The 16,203-nt window shown below is 37.8% G+C and overlaps 1 protein-coding gene across 4 annotated transcripts in view; it reads left to right on the forward strand.

The window, feature by feature from the left end:
• The window catches only part of PIKFYVE (phosphoinositide kinase, FYVE-type zinc finger containing), a gene marked incomplete at its 3' end in the record, with an annotated part of 77,057 nt that extends 61,081 nt beyond the window's left edge, over positions 1-15,976 (forward strand). For 3 of the 4 annotated variants that reach the window (XM_080668042.1, XM_080668044.1, XM_080668043.1), the window contains 11 exons: positions 2,002-2,097; positions 3,272-3,355; positions 4,205-4,302; positions 5,917-6,081; positions 7,388-7,447; positions 7,577-7,753; positions 8,805-8,908; positions 9,617-9,745; positions 10,807-11,068; positions 11,991-12,065; positions 12,583-15,976. In XM_080668042.1, coding sequence (XP_080524168.1) covers positions 2,002-2,097; positions 3,272-3,355; positions 4,205-4,302; positions 5,917-6,081; positions 7,388-7,447; positions 7,577-7,753; positions 8,805-8,908; positions 9,617-9,745; positions 10,807-11,068; positions 11,991-12,065; positions 12,583-12,698 — 1,366 coding nt within the window. Of the gene's footprint in view, positions 1-2,001; positions 2,098-3,271; positions 3,356-4,204; positions 4,303-5,916; positions 6,082-7,387; positions 7,448-7,576; positions 7,754-8,804; positions 8,909-9,616; positions 9,746-10,013; positions 10,108-10,806; positions 11,069-11,990; positions 12,066-12,582 lie in introns of those variants that run through there. The other variant, XR_013960595.1, reaches the window with a different exon arrangement.
• Positions 15,977-16,203: the final 227 nt, after the last annotated feature.

Below are 16,203 nucleotides of genomic sequence, written 5' to 3' on the forward strand. Positions count from 1 at the left end.
TTACTTAACTGTAGATCTGTATTTCTCAATCCTAAAATACATTTCGTCATAGTAAAAGAGATGTCTTTTGGTATAATGTAATTTGTACATCTCCTATATAATAATCCTAAATAATAAAAGGGTAATGTGCAAATAAAAAGAATGGCAGAATGACCGGTCGTTAAGACACGCACTGACCACCAGGGGGCAGATGCTCAACGCAGGAGCTGCCCCCTGGTGGTCAGTGCCACTCCCACAGGGGTAGCGCCGCTCAGCCAGAAGCTGGGCTGATGGCTGACGAGCACAGTGGCTGTGGCGGGAGCCTCTCCTGCCTCTGCAGGAGCACTAAGGAAGTCCAACTGCCCGGCCTAAGCCATCAGCTGGACATGACCCAAGGGCTCCCGGACTGCAAAAGGGCACAGGACGGGCTGAGGATCCCGCCCCCGAGTGCACAAATGTGCACTGGGCCTCTGCTTGTTATATAATAGATGAGTAGATGAAAAAGGATTAACTAATGTTGCTTAATGCTTAAGATTACTGGTTCTGAAAATAATTGTTTATATATTTTAAGATATAATGCTACATCTCATAATTCTAAAAACATATTGCTGATTATATACAAGGATGATATTATTGATCCAATAAGTTACTGGGACACAGCTCTTTTCTCACAGGGGTGATGAATTACAACGGCCCATGAAGTGTTCATGTGACCTTGTTTGTACTGGGCTTGCTCACTGGAAAAATATATAGACTGGCTGTGAGAGTTTGTTTTTCTTCTGCTCATTGACCTGTTTGGTTGTCAGATGCTGCTTAATAAGGACTTTTCCTTAACTGAATTATGTATTTATTAAACTTCTCTCAGGAGCGCTCACAGTCTTGGGGGAGAGACAAGCAGAGACTCACGATATAGTAATCTTTCTACAGGGAGGGGCAAAAGTAGGTTTACAGTTGTTCATGTGGAAAATAATACAATAAATAATACAAGAATAAACTCTGCATTTCACGTACAACTCTACTGTAAACCCACTTTTGCCCCACCCTGTATAATAGTAGTGTGTAAAGGTGCTGTTTTCTCTGCTTTAGACTCAGATTCTTAGTTTCTTGACAGGGTTATGGTCCCTCTCATTTTATGGCTGTTGCACATGCCCTCACTTTCTTCTTAGTCATTAACTCCTCTGCATTGTTTCTCACGAAAACCTTAGTAGGCCCTCCCCCCAGCTCCCTGCCCCAACCAGATTAGGTCTCTTTGTTGTACACACTTAGGATTCCCTCATGGCACTTACCACAGACGGTAATTATATTTTTTATAGGATTACTTGTTTCTTTACCTTGCTATACTATAAACTCTACCATCCCTATTTTTTTCACTGCTGTACTGTTAACATCTTGCACAAGTTAGATGCTCAGTAATAGTTTTTCTTAATACTGTGTATCTGGCACATTAGTACTCAGACAAATGAATGAATGTTTCTGTAGGGGGTTAGGGGGGAAGTTGGGGGAGCAAGATTAGGGTTAAAACACCATTGAGTTTCCACATGCTGATAGGAGAGCAACGCTGTTATTTATTTCTTGTTGGACTAGTATTACGTTTCCATAATTCCTAGCAGACTTCTTGCAAGCTTATAGTAGAACAAAATCTTTTACACTTCTGCTGTTCATTGTAAACCCTTTTGAGATAAATATGGTCTAAAGTCTTGGCAGTGTGGAAAAGCTTATTTTGGAGTGACTATTCTGAGCCCTCTGATTTGAAAACTAATTCTGATAATTTTTAATTGCCTTCAAAACTTTTCTGTTGATTTATTTTCTTCGGCTCTTTTTATATTTTGTTCCCCGCCCTCCCCCCCACTCCTTTGGCTCTTTGATACAAGTTTTGTATACATTTTGGCTTTACTTAATTATATTCTTATAATCATGCAGTGTGTAGTTAAGATTGTCCTGAGATTTACTGCAATGTGTTAATTGTATATTTGATTTTTTGCTAATTTTATTCTTACTTATGTATTTGAAAATCTTGAACAGCGATCCAGATAAACACTACTTAATGTATGAACACGAACGGGTGCCCATTGCGGTCTGTGAGAAGGAGCCCAGCTCCATCATTGCTTTTGCTCTCAGGTATTATTCATAAGGCTTTTTCACCTATGGTTATATTTTATGTATATTTTTTAATTGCCTTACTGTTGATAACTGTCACATAGACGAGAGCAAAAGATGAAATAAAAGTAAAAGCGTATACTCTTTGGGTGAGGTAGCTTATTTTCATTGTATCTGAAAATGTACTCTTTACCCAACTAATTACAGGATGATTCTTTTAAAAAAATTTTTTTGTTGATTTTAGAGGAAAGGTGGGAGAGGGAGAGAGAAGAGGGGGGAGAAGGAGGGGGAGGAGAAAGAAAGAGAGAAACATTGATTTGTTCCACTTATTTATGCATTCATTGGTCTAATCTTGTATGTGCCCTGACTGGGGATCTAACCTGCAACCTTGGCTTATTGGGACAATGTTCTAACCAACTGAACTACCCAGCCAGGGTATTACTGGATACTAGGCAAGTTATTTACTAGTCCTTCTATCCTCTAACCATTTTCTGTCTTATAGTATATAACTGTTGTATCCCTTCCTTCAATATACTTACTGACATAATACTTAGAACTTATCTGCCATTTATCATCTGAGTATCTTTTTTTATACTCTTCATTCGTTTCCTTCCTGCTTCCCACACTTAGCAGGTAATGTTTCTTAAAATAATACTTTTCCTATGCCTTAACCCATTTATGTGCCCACAGTTATCATGGGTCTTAAAGAAGCTCTTGGTCCCTGACATTTGCTTTCATCTAAATCAGGGGTCCCAGACTTCTAGTCCAAGAGTTGGATTTTTTTTCGGCCAATGCAACATAAGAATTTTTCTGGGTAAAGTTCAGTACCTTTAACTAGAAAAGCGCTCTCAAGTTTCTTTCCTCTCTATTAACTAAACCCTGGAGCTTCATACTTTTAAGGCAGCTTTGAGCCCCTACAAGTGTTTGATAAGTGTTAGTATGCAGGTTTTCACAGTCTTTTTTTTTAGGATATTGATACTGGTTGGTGTGTTGGGTTGTATTTTGTATTCTCTCTGAAGACATTGACTTTCATGAAGTTTCTACGTGATAACTTTGGTTAGTTAAGTGTGTTTGTTTCATTAGGGATACTTACAATGATTGTGTTTTCATAATGCAAAGCTTATGTGAAAGTCTGTGATTTATTTTAAAAGGAGGGCTTAATGTTTAACATTTCCCAATCTGTTTCTACCCTAAGTTGTAAAGAATACCGGAACGCCTTAGAGGAGTTGTCCAAAGTGAGCCCGCGGAACAGTGCCGAAGAAGGGCCTCCCGCCACCAGGTGACCTGCGACTGCGTGGAGTCTGTTTTAATGTGGCTGTACCGTCATTTTCTAAATCCTCATCCTTCAGTTTTATCAGTATGAACGTTTCTGGGATACACACTTATATTTTAGCTAATAACTGATAAGACAAAATTCAAATGTAGCAAAAGATCTTAACTGTTTCTTTGGATACTGTTTTCAGATGATTGCCATAGAAGTTCAATGTATACTGCAGCTTTAAACTTTTAACATTTTTAATTCTCTTTGTTTTCATTTAAAAAATATTAACTTGTGAAATTAGTAACCAACTGTTTGTCTTTATAACTTAAAATATTTGTGAACTTTCCATAATAATTAAAGATTCTAATAGTTAAAACAAAACAATATCCCCCAAACCAGTTCTGACATTTGGACAGAAATTGTCATAGGTTCATTATTTTTATTCTTATTGGAATAGGTTTTCCAACTTATGTGACAGAATTTTACTTGAATTATATGTTATGATGACTAGCACGAGAAATGGGAAATTGGTATTTTCTGTAATTGTTTGACTTACAGATGCTAATATAACTCTGATGGACTTGGGCAAAATATTATTAAAACTTATGCTATTAAATTTATTAAAAAACTCGTATTTTTCCATGCATATTTATAGTTATAATATTTTGCTTTCCTTTTCTGAAGTCCAATAGACATTTCAAGACTTCTTTTTCCATATTCTACCAAGTGTGTATATAAGTCATGAATCAGAGTTATGCTATTGTGAGTGAGGTAGGTGGGGAATAGATTAATGCAGTAATCAGAGTACTTGCTATTTTCTGTCTGAATAGTGTAAAACCAACTTTTCTTCCTTTTTTTCATTTTCAGTACTTTAGACAGCAGACCAAAGAGCAGCAGCCCCATTAGATTACCCGAGAGCAGTGGAGGACAGACAAACCGCACAGCAGAAGCAGAACCACAGCCAAGTAAGATTGCAAATGGAGAAGGAGTTATTATTAGCTTTGTTTGTAATCATGGGCAAGGATTTATTACTTCTGGTCTTTGAAATACAATATGGGCTGGGAATTTTTTGTATATCCTCCTTTATCCATGTTTTCCTATTCTTTGATTCTTGTTTATTGACTTTGGAACTCCTAGAAACTCTTAGGTCTATGCGAAAGCAAGCAGCACCTGCCTTCCCACCTAGGCTTTCAGTTTAAAGTGTACAGCCTAAGAAATTTAACAGCAACATCTTGGTGTTTTATAGTGTTGTTGGCATTGTGCAAAGAACTTCTTAGGTATTCTCTCCTTTAATCCACACAATAACCAAATACGAGTTATTTACCATATCCCCATTTTCCCAAAAGAAAGTTTAAATTAAATTAAGCAATTTGTTCAAGATTACTATATAGCTAGTGGAGAACTGGAATTTGAACTTGGGTCTTTGTCAGTTAGGTATGTATCCACTACAGGTAACAGAAAACTCATGGCGATTGGGGTTTAAACAAATGACAGTTTATTTTTCTAAAATCACGTCTGCAGGTAGGCAGTTGCTGGCAGTGGTTCAGCAAGTCAGCATTGTCATGACAGCATAGGGGTAGTTAGTTTTTCTACAGTTCTCTCAAGTTTTACTCATGGTTGGAAATGTTCCACTTAACGTCTATATTTGAGGCAGAAAGAAGGGAGGTATAAGCTGCGGCTGTTCCCTTTTACTAGGAAAGCAGAGACCTCCCTTTCAGGTTCATTAGCTAGGACTGCTTCACATGGCCACCCCTCCCTGCAAAGGAGACTGAGAAAGTGATGTGCATTGTCTTAGTCGGCTTATACAAATCACTCATCTCCTGGGGCTGTTCACATGGCTGCCCCAACTCCCCTCCTTGAATTGAAGTTCATTTAGCAAGGAGCAAGGTAGGCTTAGATATAAAGGAGGCCATTCTGATTTCTAACATCCTAAGCACTTTATGATTAACATTGGATAAGGATTTTGTAGATTGTAAATGTCCAAGATTAAAATCATACATACTAAACTCATAGATCATATGTATTAAGCTCAAAACTAAGAATAAAATTATAGAGCAAACTTTAGTAATATTTTTGGCCATCCTATATTACCTACTCTCTGAAAAACGTTAAAAACAAACTCTTATATTTTGTTGTGTTAAAATGTAAGAACACAAATGATATAATGATGTTAACTTTAACTTTGAATTCTCATAGCTCATAGTGTTGTGTTGAATCAGTTTTAATTGTAGTGCTATAAGAATTCAGCCCTAACTTAATCTTGTTACTTAAGATGTTATGACTGCCTTGGAAATATATTTTCTCAAAGGTTTTATTAGAATTTCTCACATTTTGATACATAGCTATATGACCATTGTTCTTTTTCTGTTTCTGTTAATAAGAGTGCTTGACTGCCCACCCCCCCCCCCCAGTCAAACACATAAAAACTGTGGAATAATAATCTATACAAATGAAAGTATCGGTATTACTAATATTTATTATCCTTAGAAAATGGTTACTGCAAATAAATAAATGAGTTGAAAATTTTAATTTTTCCACCTGTAGTGACCAGTACTTAATATGTTGCCTCTTATTTTTAGCCAAAAAGGCTTCTGGAATGTTGTCCTTCTTCCGAGGGACGGCAGGGAAAAGCCCTGATCTCTCCTCCCAGAAGAGAGAGACCTTACGTGGGGCAGATAGCGCTTACTACCAGGTCGGGCAGACGGGCAAGGAGGGGACAGAGAATCAAGGCATCGAGCCTCCAGGTGTGTTAAAGGGAGACCGAGCATGCTTACTCTAGGCTTTGATTTACTTAGTTTAGTTGCTTACGTTCTTTAGAGCCGTAAGTAGATGATTCTTACTGCTGAGACCAGGGCCCCTCACTCCTCACCCTCACTGTGGTAGAGTGGAAGAGCACGGCGCTTGGAGAGTCCACTGGTTTCAGATGTCATTGCAATCACTTATGGGGGTAGAGTTAGAAATCCTCCCTTCCCCACCTGTAAAGTGGCAAAAAAGCAATCAGTGTCTCCCAAGGTTTACATGATATTACACATGCAACTCACAGTGTATATCCAAATCGTTTTCTTCCGCTAATCCCTCAGATGCCTCCTTTTCCAGTCCCTGCTCGGTTGAGGCTATTGCTGTCCACCTTCATTTTGATAGTTAGAAAATATGTCTACCGATTGTGTTTGAGTCTGGAGTTAGACCAGGAGTCAGCAGCCTTTGTTGACATGTTTTTGTAACTGAAGTTGTATTGGAACATAAGCACACCCATTCAGTTACTTGCTGTCTGGCTGTTCTTATGTATGTGTTGGCAAATTGAATAATTGTGACTGAGTAAAATACTTAACACCTGGCTCAAATAGATTGGCAGTAGATTAGATCATGAATTAGTAGTTTATTTAAAAAATAGCAACTGCATGATAAATCTTCATTATTATTTTAAGTTACCTGTTTAGTATTTTATAGGCTGCTATTGAGCTATAATCCTTGGAGGGCTTTGGTGCTTTTGAAATATGAAACTTCAAGGATGACTTATTCTAGGTGTTAAAAATATTCCAAATCTACAGTAATTAAAGTGGATCTGGCAGTAGGTTTGCCACACATATCAGTCAAATATAAAACAAAAGTAGCTCTGAAGAAGACACTAGTATATTTTATGTATTTTATAAATATCTTAGTATTTGATATAGAAAGAATCACAAACTATTGGGGAAGTATTATTCCACACATGGGGGAAACTGGTCATATCTCTGAATAGAAAATCTTGATGTAAGAGCTGAGTTAGTATATTGCTATTATTGGAATCACTTAAGTATAAGCAAAATTATTCTTTACCCTAAATTCTCTATTTTTTTAGTTTGAAAATTGATCTTGCAAAAGGTACACACATTTTTATTGTAAACTATTATTGTAATACCTTACAATAAAAATTGTATACAGTGCTTGCATGAGAGTGACTTGGCTAGGATAAAGAGGGTCAGTTTTTATTGTTATGTCAGGGGAGAAAGAAGAGGCAAAATGAAGTGGTAACTACAATTTTGGCTTGACTAATGATATTAAACCTTTCAGATGAAGTAGATGGAGGAGACACACAAAAGAAACAACTCACAAATCCTCATGTGGAGCTCCGTAAGTATGAGATAAAACGCTGTCGGGGAGAAAATTAAATGGCTGTGTTTGGTGGGAGGTGTGGAATTGAGCAAGAGGGAAAAGAGATTTTTGATTCATAAAAGCTTTTTTTAACACTTCTGTTTATAGAATTTTCCGATGCTAATGCCAAGTTTTATTGTCGGCTCTACTATGCGGGAGAATTTCATAAGATGCGGGAAGTGATTTTGGGCAGCAGTGAGGAAGATTTCATTCGATCCCTTTCGCACTCGTCGCCCTGGCAGGCCCGTGGAGGCAAATCGGGGGCTGCCTTCTATGCGACTGAAGGTGAGTCTTTTAGTTATTTCAGTGGTGTCCCTCTTTCCCTCAGGTAATTCATGAATGGCTTGAACTGAGATAGTATGATAATGTCAGTTGGCAAACAGAGTTTTCTGTTTATACTTTATGCTGTGTCAGAAAATATTTAAAAGAATATACATATATAGGGTGTGTAATTAAAAACAAACATTGATCAAGTTCTTACTAAATTCTCTCTAGTCCTGAGTTTTCCAAATGCAAATAACAGAGCACTTCCAGAAAATTCAAAAGAGTACCTCAGCCCTGGCCTGTGTTGCTCAGTTGGTTGGGCACTGTCCTGTGCACTGAAAAGTCACTGGTTTGATTCCCGGTCAGGCCACATGCCCAGGTTTTGGGCTGGATCTCCGTTATGGGGCATGCAGGAGGCAACTGATTGATGTTTTACTCACATCGGTGTTTCTCTCTCTTTCTCCCTTTCTCTATCTAAGGGCATAGAGGGGATAAATGGTAATGGGAAATACTAAATTAACTTATTTTAAAAATAAAAATAAATAAAAATTTCTTAAAATTAAAAAGGATTTTTATCTCTCAGCACTGATGAGAGAAAGATAAAAATAGAAACATTTAACCTGAGAATGGGAAGGCCAAGGTCCTCACTCACCAAGGCTTACAGAAGGCCATGACCATTTGTACTTCACATTCCATACTCCACACCCACTGAGCAAAATCACTGGAGATAACTCAGTCAGATGGCTTGATAAGAGCTTTTATAACTATTACTTACTGGATTGCTAACAAAGGAAAACATTTATAAAATTTTATTAAAATTTTATTAAAAAGTAGATCACCTATGAATTTAAGGGTGGTACTTTCAAAAGAGGCTTCTTGACTACATAAGAAGCCCTTCCCACCCTTCAGTTACTTGAGAACTGTGTTCTGATGAGGATTTTCTCTGTGACATCAGAAAGCATCTCTTAAAAACAGGAAGCAAGTAAGTCATTTGGGGTCTCTGGAATGATTTCTTGTAGACCACCTCAGTGAATAATGGTGATTGACTAACCATGAGATTTCTGCCTTTTAGATGATAGATTCATTTTGAAGCAAATGCCTCGTCTGGAAGTGCAGTCTTTCCTTGACTTCGCACCGCACTACTTCAGTTATATTACAAATGCTGTTCAACAAAAGGTAGACATCCCAAACCTCGGTCCGTAACTAGAGTCTACTGGGCCTTTTACATCCTCAGAGCTAGTCCTGATGAGAGTGTCTCTGTGGTAAGATGTGGACAGGACATGCTGGCTCTCTGGTGTGCTGCAGAGATGGGATAGCAGTGATTTCAAACTCCTCCTACCTTGCCACTGAGGAACCAAGAGATCTCAAGCAGGTTGCATTTAATTAGTATATATATGTTAATTAAAAACATGAAGACTGGATGAAAATAGCTGAACATTTAGTAATTTGTAATTTTGCTGAGACAGGAATTTGAAGCGTGTTGAAAAATGAGGCCATGGGGTCCTTAGGCAGAAAGAGAGGCTGTGGCCAGGTTTGTCCATTGTCGTTGAGGAGTGACCCTGCTGGAAAAAGTGTGGCGGAGTCACGTGGCTCTTCTTCCCTTTTATGGTTTATGGCAGTCACGGGGGAATTCAGTGTCGTAATAAAACTTGTGGATTTGAACATTTGTGGAGGATTATCCCTTGGGAAGATGTGGAGGATCTAATATTTTCATTGGCATTGCTGCTTTACTTGATCCTGAGATTCAAGTTTTTTCAAGGCCCTCAGACTGTTCATATTAAGAAAAGATCGTATTTGGATATAACATGAAAAATCCAGATATTGGTATTAAGTTTACAAATAATCCTTTTTGATAAGAATTTACTCTCATTTTTTCTTGATTAGAGGCCCACTGCATTAGCCAAAATTCTTGGAGTTTACAGAATTGGTTATAAGAATTCTCAGAACAACACTGAGAAGAAGTTAGATCTCCTTGTCATGGAAAATCTTTTCTATGGGAGAAAGATGGCACAGGTAAGGATGTTGGACTATGCAAAGCATTTAGCTACTGGAACCCTTTGTTTTTCTGGTTTGTGAATATAATGAATCAGAGAATAACATCTTGTTGGATAGTACATGTTAGAATTCGGTTGCTAGGTCAAATTTAACTTTGGGTTTGTTGAACCCTATAAGGGAAGAATAAAGAGGAATATTGTAGACTAGTCCTAAAATTTAGCGTCTCCAGTGTCCTAGAAACACAGAATTATAGAATTAGAAGGCAGATGTACTTCTGCCATTTCAGTTTTAACCGTGAAGAAACGGAGGCCCACAGAAATGAAGTACTTTATGGCAGTCACAGATGTTTCTAGAACCAGGTTGGTCTCCATTCCAGAACAGTAAGTACTCTTCAAAGTGCTGGTCTTTAAACTGTTTCCAGTCTGTGATGAGATATGGAGCTTGTACTGGAATGCAATTCTATGCACTGCTTTCTTCATTGAGAATGTGTTGCTATGACATGAGAAAAACAGCTGCTGAACTGAACTATGCTTCCTGATGTAACTGATACACATTACATCACCTCTAGCCAGGAACAACCTACCAGCAGTGGTCTGTCCAGTACACTTCAGGCCGCACTGGTCTAGTCCCCAAGCCCCTGACCTTTGCCACCACCCCAAAATTCCTCAAGATGGGCTGTTGCTTCTCTATTGTCATAAGTAATCACATAAAGTTTTGGAATCAAAACTTTTAAGTTTCCTAAGACTATTTGCATCTGGTTTCTAAACTGCCTTTCAGTCCAGTGATGTATTTTTGGAGTTACTTATTGATGTTAGAGTTGATTAATTGGGTCAGTTATTTTTGAAATGTTTCAGTAACTGAGTACTTGGTATTAATTTCATATGATGTAATTATATCACATGTATTTTATGTATTATGCAGTTATAATGCATGCATTTAATGACATAGGTTAAGTTTTTAAATTAAATGTAAAAGTGTATATAATGGCAGTGGCTATAGGGAAGCCTTTCTAGCTTTTTACTTTAATGACATTAATCATTTGTAGCAACTCTTATGTGACTGAATTTTCTTTCTGCCAGGTTTTTGATTTAAAGGGTTCACTTAGGAATAGAAATGTGAAAACTGATACGGGGAAGGAGAGTTGTGATGTAGTGCTGCTGGATGAGAATCTTTTGAAGATGGTTCGAGACAACCCTCTGTATATCCGCTCTCATTCCAAAGCTGTGCTGAGAGCCTCGATCCGCAGTGACTCCCACTTCCTTTCTAGCCACCTCATTATAGATTATTCTTTGCTGGTTGGGCGAGATGACACCAGCAATGAGCTGGTTGTTGGAATTATAGGTAAGTCAATAAGCATACCTCACTTACGGTTCATGATTGAAACCAGAATCAAATTTGAAGATTATACTGAACCTGGTCTACTAATAGTTTATTGAATATTTTTATCAAGTTTCATTTAAAAATTTCAGAATAATAGATTTTAAATTCTAGGATATAAATAGTACCTCTATTCAATTCCCTCATTTCCATTTTTATTATCTTTACCCAAAATATCTGTATTCAAAAAGTCATTTATTTTTATTTTTTGTTAATCCTCACCCAAAGATATTTATTCAATTGATTGTTATAGAGAGTGAAAGAGAGGGAGTGAGGTGGGGTGGAGAGAGATAGATCAATGTGGGAGAGACACTGATTGGTTGCCTTCCGCCTGCACCTCAACTGGATTGAACCTGCAATTCAGGTATGCAACCTTGACCGGGAATCGAACACATGACCCTTTGGTGCATGGACCTACTCTCCCAGGGGTGGGCAAACTTTTTGACTCGAGGGTCACAATGGGTTCTTAAACTGGACCAGAGGGCCGGAACAAAAGCATGGATTGAGTGTTTGTGTGAACTAATATAAATTCAAAGTAAAGGAGCGGAGGGGAGAGCAAGAGAACCCTCCACTCTTTCCGCTCTGCAGGCCGGATAGAACGGGCCGGATTCGGCCCGCGGGCCGTAGTTTGCCCACGGCTGCTCTAACCACTGTGCATGCGGGCCAAGGCCAAAAAGTCACTTATAAATGAAGGCCTTGTGGTTGTGACGATAAAATGGATAATATGGGGGAAAATCCTTAGGAGAGTACCTGGCATATTGTGGGCACATCACATACAGTCAGCACTCAGTAAACGTTAACTATTGTAGAAGTAATAGTAATTACTAGTGTTCTTTGCTTATATTTATTGATATAACTTTATTGCTGATTTTTCTTTCTGCAACAGATTATATTCGAACATTTACATGGGACAAAAAGCTTGAGATGGTTGTGAAATCAACAGGAATTTTAGGAGGACAAGGTGAGCAGTTGTCTTGTTTTCTCTTTAAACTATTCTCATGCTTTCCTTATCAGTTAACATTTTAAAAAATGGATACTTTTTTAATTCCAAAAAAATTAGTGCTTATCTCTGACTTTCTCATAATTTCCAAAATGATTAAATAATAGAAGGAGTTGTAGGTTAGTAAATATTGAGTTTTAATTTGTGTTAAATTGCCAGAGGTTCTCAAAATAGAAAGTTAAAAAAGGGGGGGGGGGGGGGCCAGAGGTTCTGAATAAGGTTTTTTGAATTTAACACTTGAAATAGTCTAAGATCTATGAGCACTGCTGGCCCCTTTGTGCTTTGTACATCTCTCTAGGCAAGAGCTCATCTTTTAAAATAGAAACTCCTACCAAGAAGGACCTGTCCTATGTCGTGGCTCAGACTGCTGGGGGGTATGCGTCTTATGGCAGTTTACATGAAAGGACCGTTTTTGAAGTGAGATTCCTGATCACTTATGTGACAGTTTTCTTTTCCCTTTTCTCTTTCATAATTTTAGGTAAAATGCCAACTGTGGTCTCTCCAGAGCTGTACAGGACTAGATTTTGTGAAGCAATGGACAAGTATTTCCTGATGGTACCGGACCACTGGACAGGTTTAGGTCTGAACTGCTGAAATGAAACACTTATTTTGAAGTGGACCATGAAGGAACGGGGGCTGGAGCAAAGGACCACAAATAAGCTACATTTTACTTCTTTGTCACATTCACCACTATTTGCCAAGGCCTTTCAGTTCTGCGTCTGTGCAGGCCATCTGTAACTGAGGGCTAAAATTCCGTGGATTTGCATTTTGGTTTTTGATGTCTACAAATTGGCTATCCATGGACTGAAAAGTTGCATGGACATTTTTTTCACTTAAGCTAAAGTATAGACACATTTCCAAGGGCTAAGGACAATACATGGTTAGAGATGAGGAGCTAGGGTGAAAAAGAGGTTGTCGGATTTGCTAACAGTCCTGCTAAGAAAACAATGTCTCGTAGACTGTGACTCTCTGGGCATCACATTTGATATATTCTTCACTTAAAAAGCATTTGTAGAGCTGGTGAGATTTTGTTTGTTTGTTTGTTTGTTTGTTTCTTATGTAATTTAATGTTGCCTAGTATCAGAATTTTTGAGACTTAAAAAAAAAAGTGAATTAATTCTATGAATGGCCAGTTAAATAGCTGGACCCAGTCTGTTCTTGTTTTACAGAGGAATGTGACTTAAATCAGGAATCCTGCCCTGCTCTGTATCTTTCCAGTGTGTTTGATGTTTCTCAGGTTCTGTCTTTACTTCTCTGTGGATGGCAAGAGGCCGCTGCTATTAACTTTAAGCCTTTTTTCTGGAGCTGTTTTTCAAGTTTGTTTACAACTTTTGTGCAGTTAATATGTTAAACAGCACTTACTTGCACATGCTCATATTCTAGGTTTTTTTCTCTTAACTTTCAAGGACAGCATTAGTAACTGAGTCTATAATGACTAGATCCCCAAAGGGCAAATGGTTAATGAAGGAGTTTTTTAAATGTAAAAAATATTTTAGGCCCAATCCAAGAAATTGGGTGAAAGGGAAGCACTTGATCATTTTTTTGTAGAGGTAAAGTGTCTATTTCAATATAACCAGCAATTTAAGTGACATCTATCTAAGAAACAGCCAGGGTGGCCCTAGCCGGTTTGGCTGAGTGGATAGAGTGTCGGCCTGCAGACTAAAGGGTCCCTGGTTCAATTCCAGTCAAGGGAACATGCCCGAGTTGAGGGCTCCATCCCCAGTTGGGAGTGTGCAGGAGGCAGCTGATCAATGATTCTCTCTCATCATTGATGTTTCTCTCACTCCCTCTCCCTTCCCCTCTGAAATCAATAAAGATATATTTAAAAAAAAGAAAGAAAGAAAAGAAATATCCAGGGTGGACGTGCCTGTTTCCTAGCTTTTTCTACACTGGTTTCTAGGATAGTTCTGACTCTCAAGAAATGTTAAAGTATTCTTAGGAATTTCTTGTTTAATAGGTTGTTTAAAAAGTGATCCGAAGTACTAACCATAATAATAATAACAACGTAACCTGAATATTTCCTCTTGTCTTCTTTGCATAATAAGGATAATTTGGGGGATTTATAAAGTTGTGAGAGTTCTACTCTTCAGGCTTCCTGTAACAGCACACTTCTCTTGTACCTTCACATAGGAAGACAAAGAAAGCTGGACACATTGCAGTTAGAGACTACAGACAGGAAATGGGAACATTTTGGAAAAGTTGCTTTAGAGAATGAAAGCATTGGTTTGGTGTATGGTGCTTATTAAAAACATGGTTTGTTTTGAACTAGAAACAAGTTGACCAAGGACTTATGACTGATCTGATGATAAGCATTTAAAAAACCACACGTGGTGTGCCTTGCCTTTTGAAAACATGCAAACACTGGTAATTTTAGTTTCCGTATCAAAGACTAGTATAGTAGGTACAGGAGTGACACCTAGGGGAACTTCAACGTACCTGTCCAGGAGCAGTGGATTTTACATCCCATTTTGAATGGAATCACTGTTTTGACTCTGTTTATTTTTTCTGTCAGGATGCCTTGGGTTATCTGTCCTGTCCATTTCCTGCACCCCCAGTCATGAACACCCGTGATGGTGTTGTTTCTTTGTTTTGGTCTCAGTACCACATGTGTACCTTGGAGCTTCCACTGGAACAGCTCCTGACAGTAATTATGTGTCTTGCTGATTATGTTTTCCTCATCCATGACTTTAAGAACTATTTTTTAAAAAGTACTGCTGCCTCTTAGGTAATTCTTTGGCTAAAAAATTCCAATATAATCTGAAGCAATACTTGCTGTCCTTGTAAAACTGTCCTAATGAAGGGCAAATACAAACTTTAATTTGTTGCTGCTCCGGTGTAGGCCACCCAATGTCTAAGGTGTTTGAAATACTGTGCTGCTCAGTGTTAAGCACTGGATGACTTTACCTCCCTTGAATTCACTTTTGAGGCCTGGAGAATATTGATGCTGAAAAGTTAAGAATATGGAAGAAATCTTAATACTTTCTTCCTTAGAATTAAATATGAATCCTGGAAATAATTGATAGTAGCACAAGAAAAGGAAACGTTGCATTATATAAAAATCTTATTTATAAATTTGAAGCCTTTTGATGCCATCAAAACTTTATTAAAAATGAAAAAGGATTTACTTTTTTCTTACCCAAGCCTAAGAAAAATAGCTATTACAAGCCCTTTTACAATTTATTGAGTATTTTAAACTTATAGATATTAAAATTTTTCTATAAAATGTCCTGCTTATAATTTTTTCCCTTGGTCCAGCAGAGAGTGGCTTTCTAACTTTAGCTTTCATTGGAGAGTGTAAATAATAGGGTTGTGTTGGTTTTTTGTGGCATCAGTTTCTCCTTGGCGTTTTACCCACTAGCAGTGGCCTTGTTATAACTGCCAAGGAAAGGAATCTATCTGTAGAAAGTCTGCTTAGTTAATAGAGTGGAAGCTATTGTGAATGAGCCTGTTGATGAAACAGATTGGCCATTCATTACTCCTCAAGTGTTAACATACTGACTTAGGCAGTATTCAAAGCATCTAGTGCAATGCCTTTTTTTGTTTGTTTTTGTAACACGGGTGCAGTGTATTATAAAAAAATTAAAATTACAATCGAGCATTTTTATTAATGCTTCTGTGCTGGTTTTATAAAAAATGTACATTCTGTCTTTGGACAGGTTTAATTTTAACTAGAGAAATGATATTGTAAATCATAATAGCCTCTTTTAACTTAGTATGAAAATTCAATGAACAATACTGAAAATACCTAATGTATTATATTGTATATATTTCGCTACTTTGGTTCCAGTTGTTTTATATGATTGACATGTTATTTAAGAGATAAAACTGCTTTGACCTTTTAAAGACTTACACTGTAAATAAAGAAGACTCACAATAAACTGAGAATTGATTCCACTTAATTTTGAATCTGCTGGAGGAAATTAAGAAGGGAAGCTGGGATTTGGCCATGCAGGCCTGACTCCTGGCCCCTGGCCCCTGGCCCCTCTGTTCGTTCTCTCCCCCTTTGTTTTCTGAGAATTTAAAACTCTCACTAATAAATGGCCCTTCTCCTTACATCTCAGAAAGGGGGTCTTGAGTTTGTGGGTCCCTTCCACCAGTA

This window comes from Plecotus auritus (genome assembly GCF_963455305.1).
Source record: "Plecotus auritus genome assembly, chromosome: 5".
Lineage (NCBI taxonomy): Eukaryota > Metazoa > Chordata > Mammalia > Chiroptera > Vespertilionidae > Plecotus > Plecotus auritus.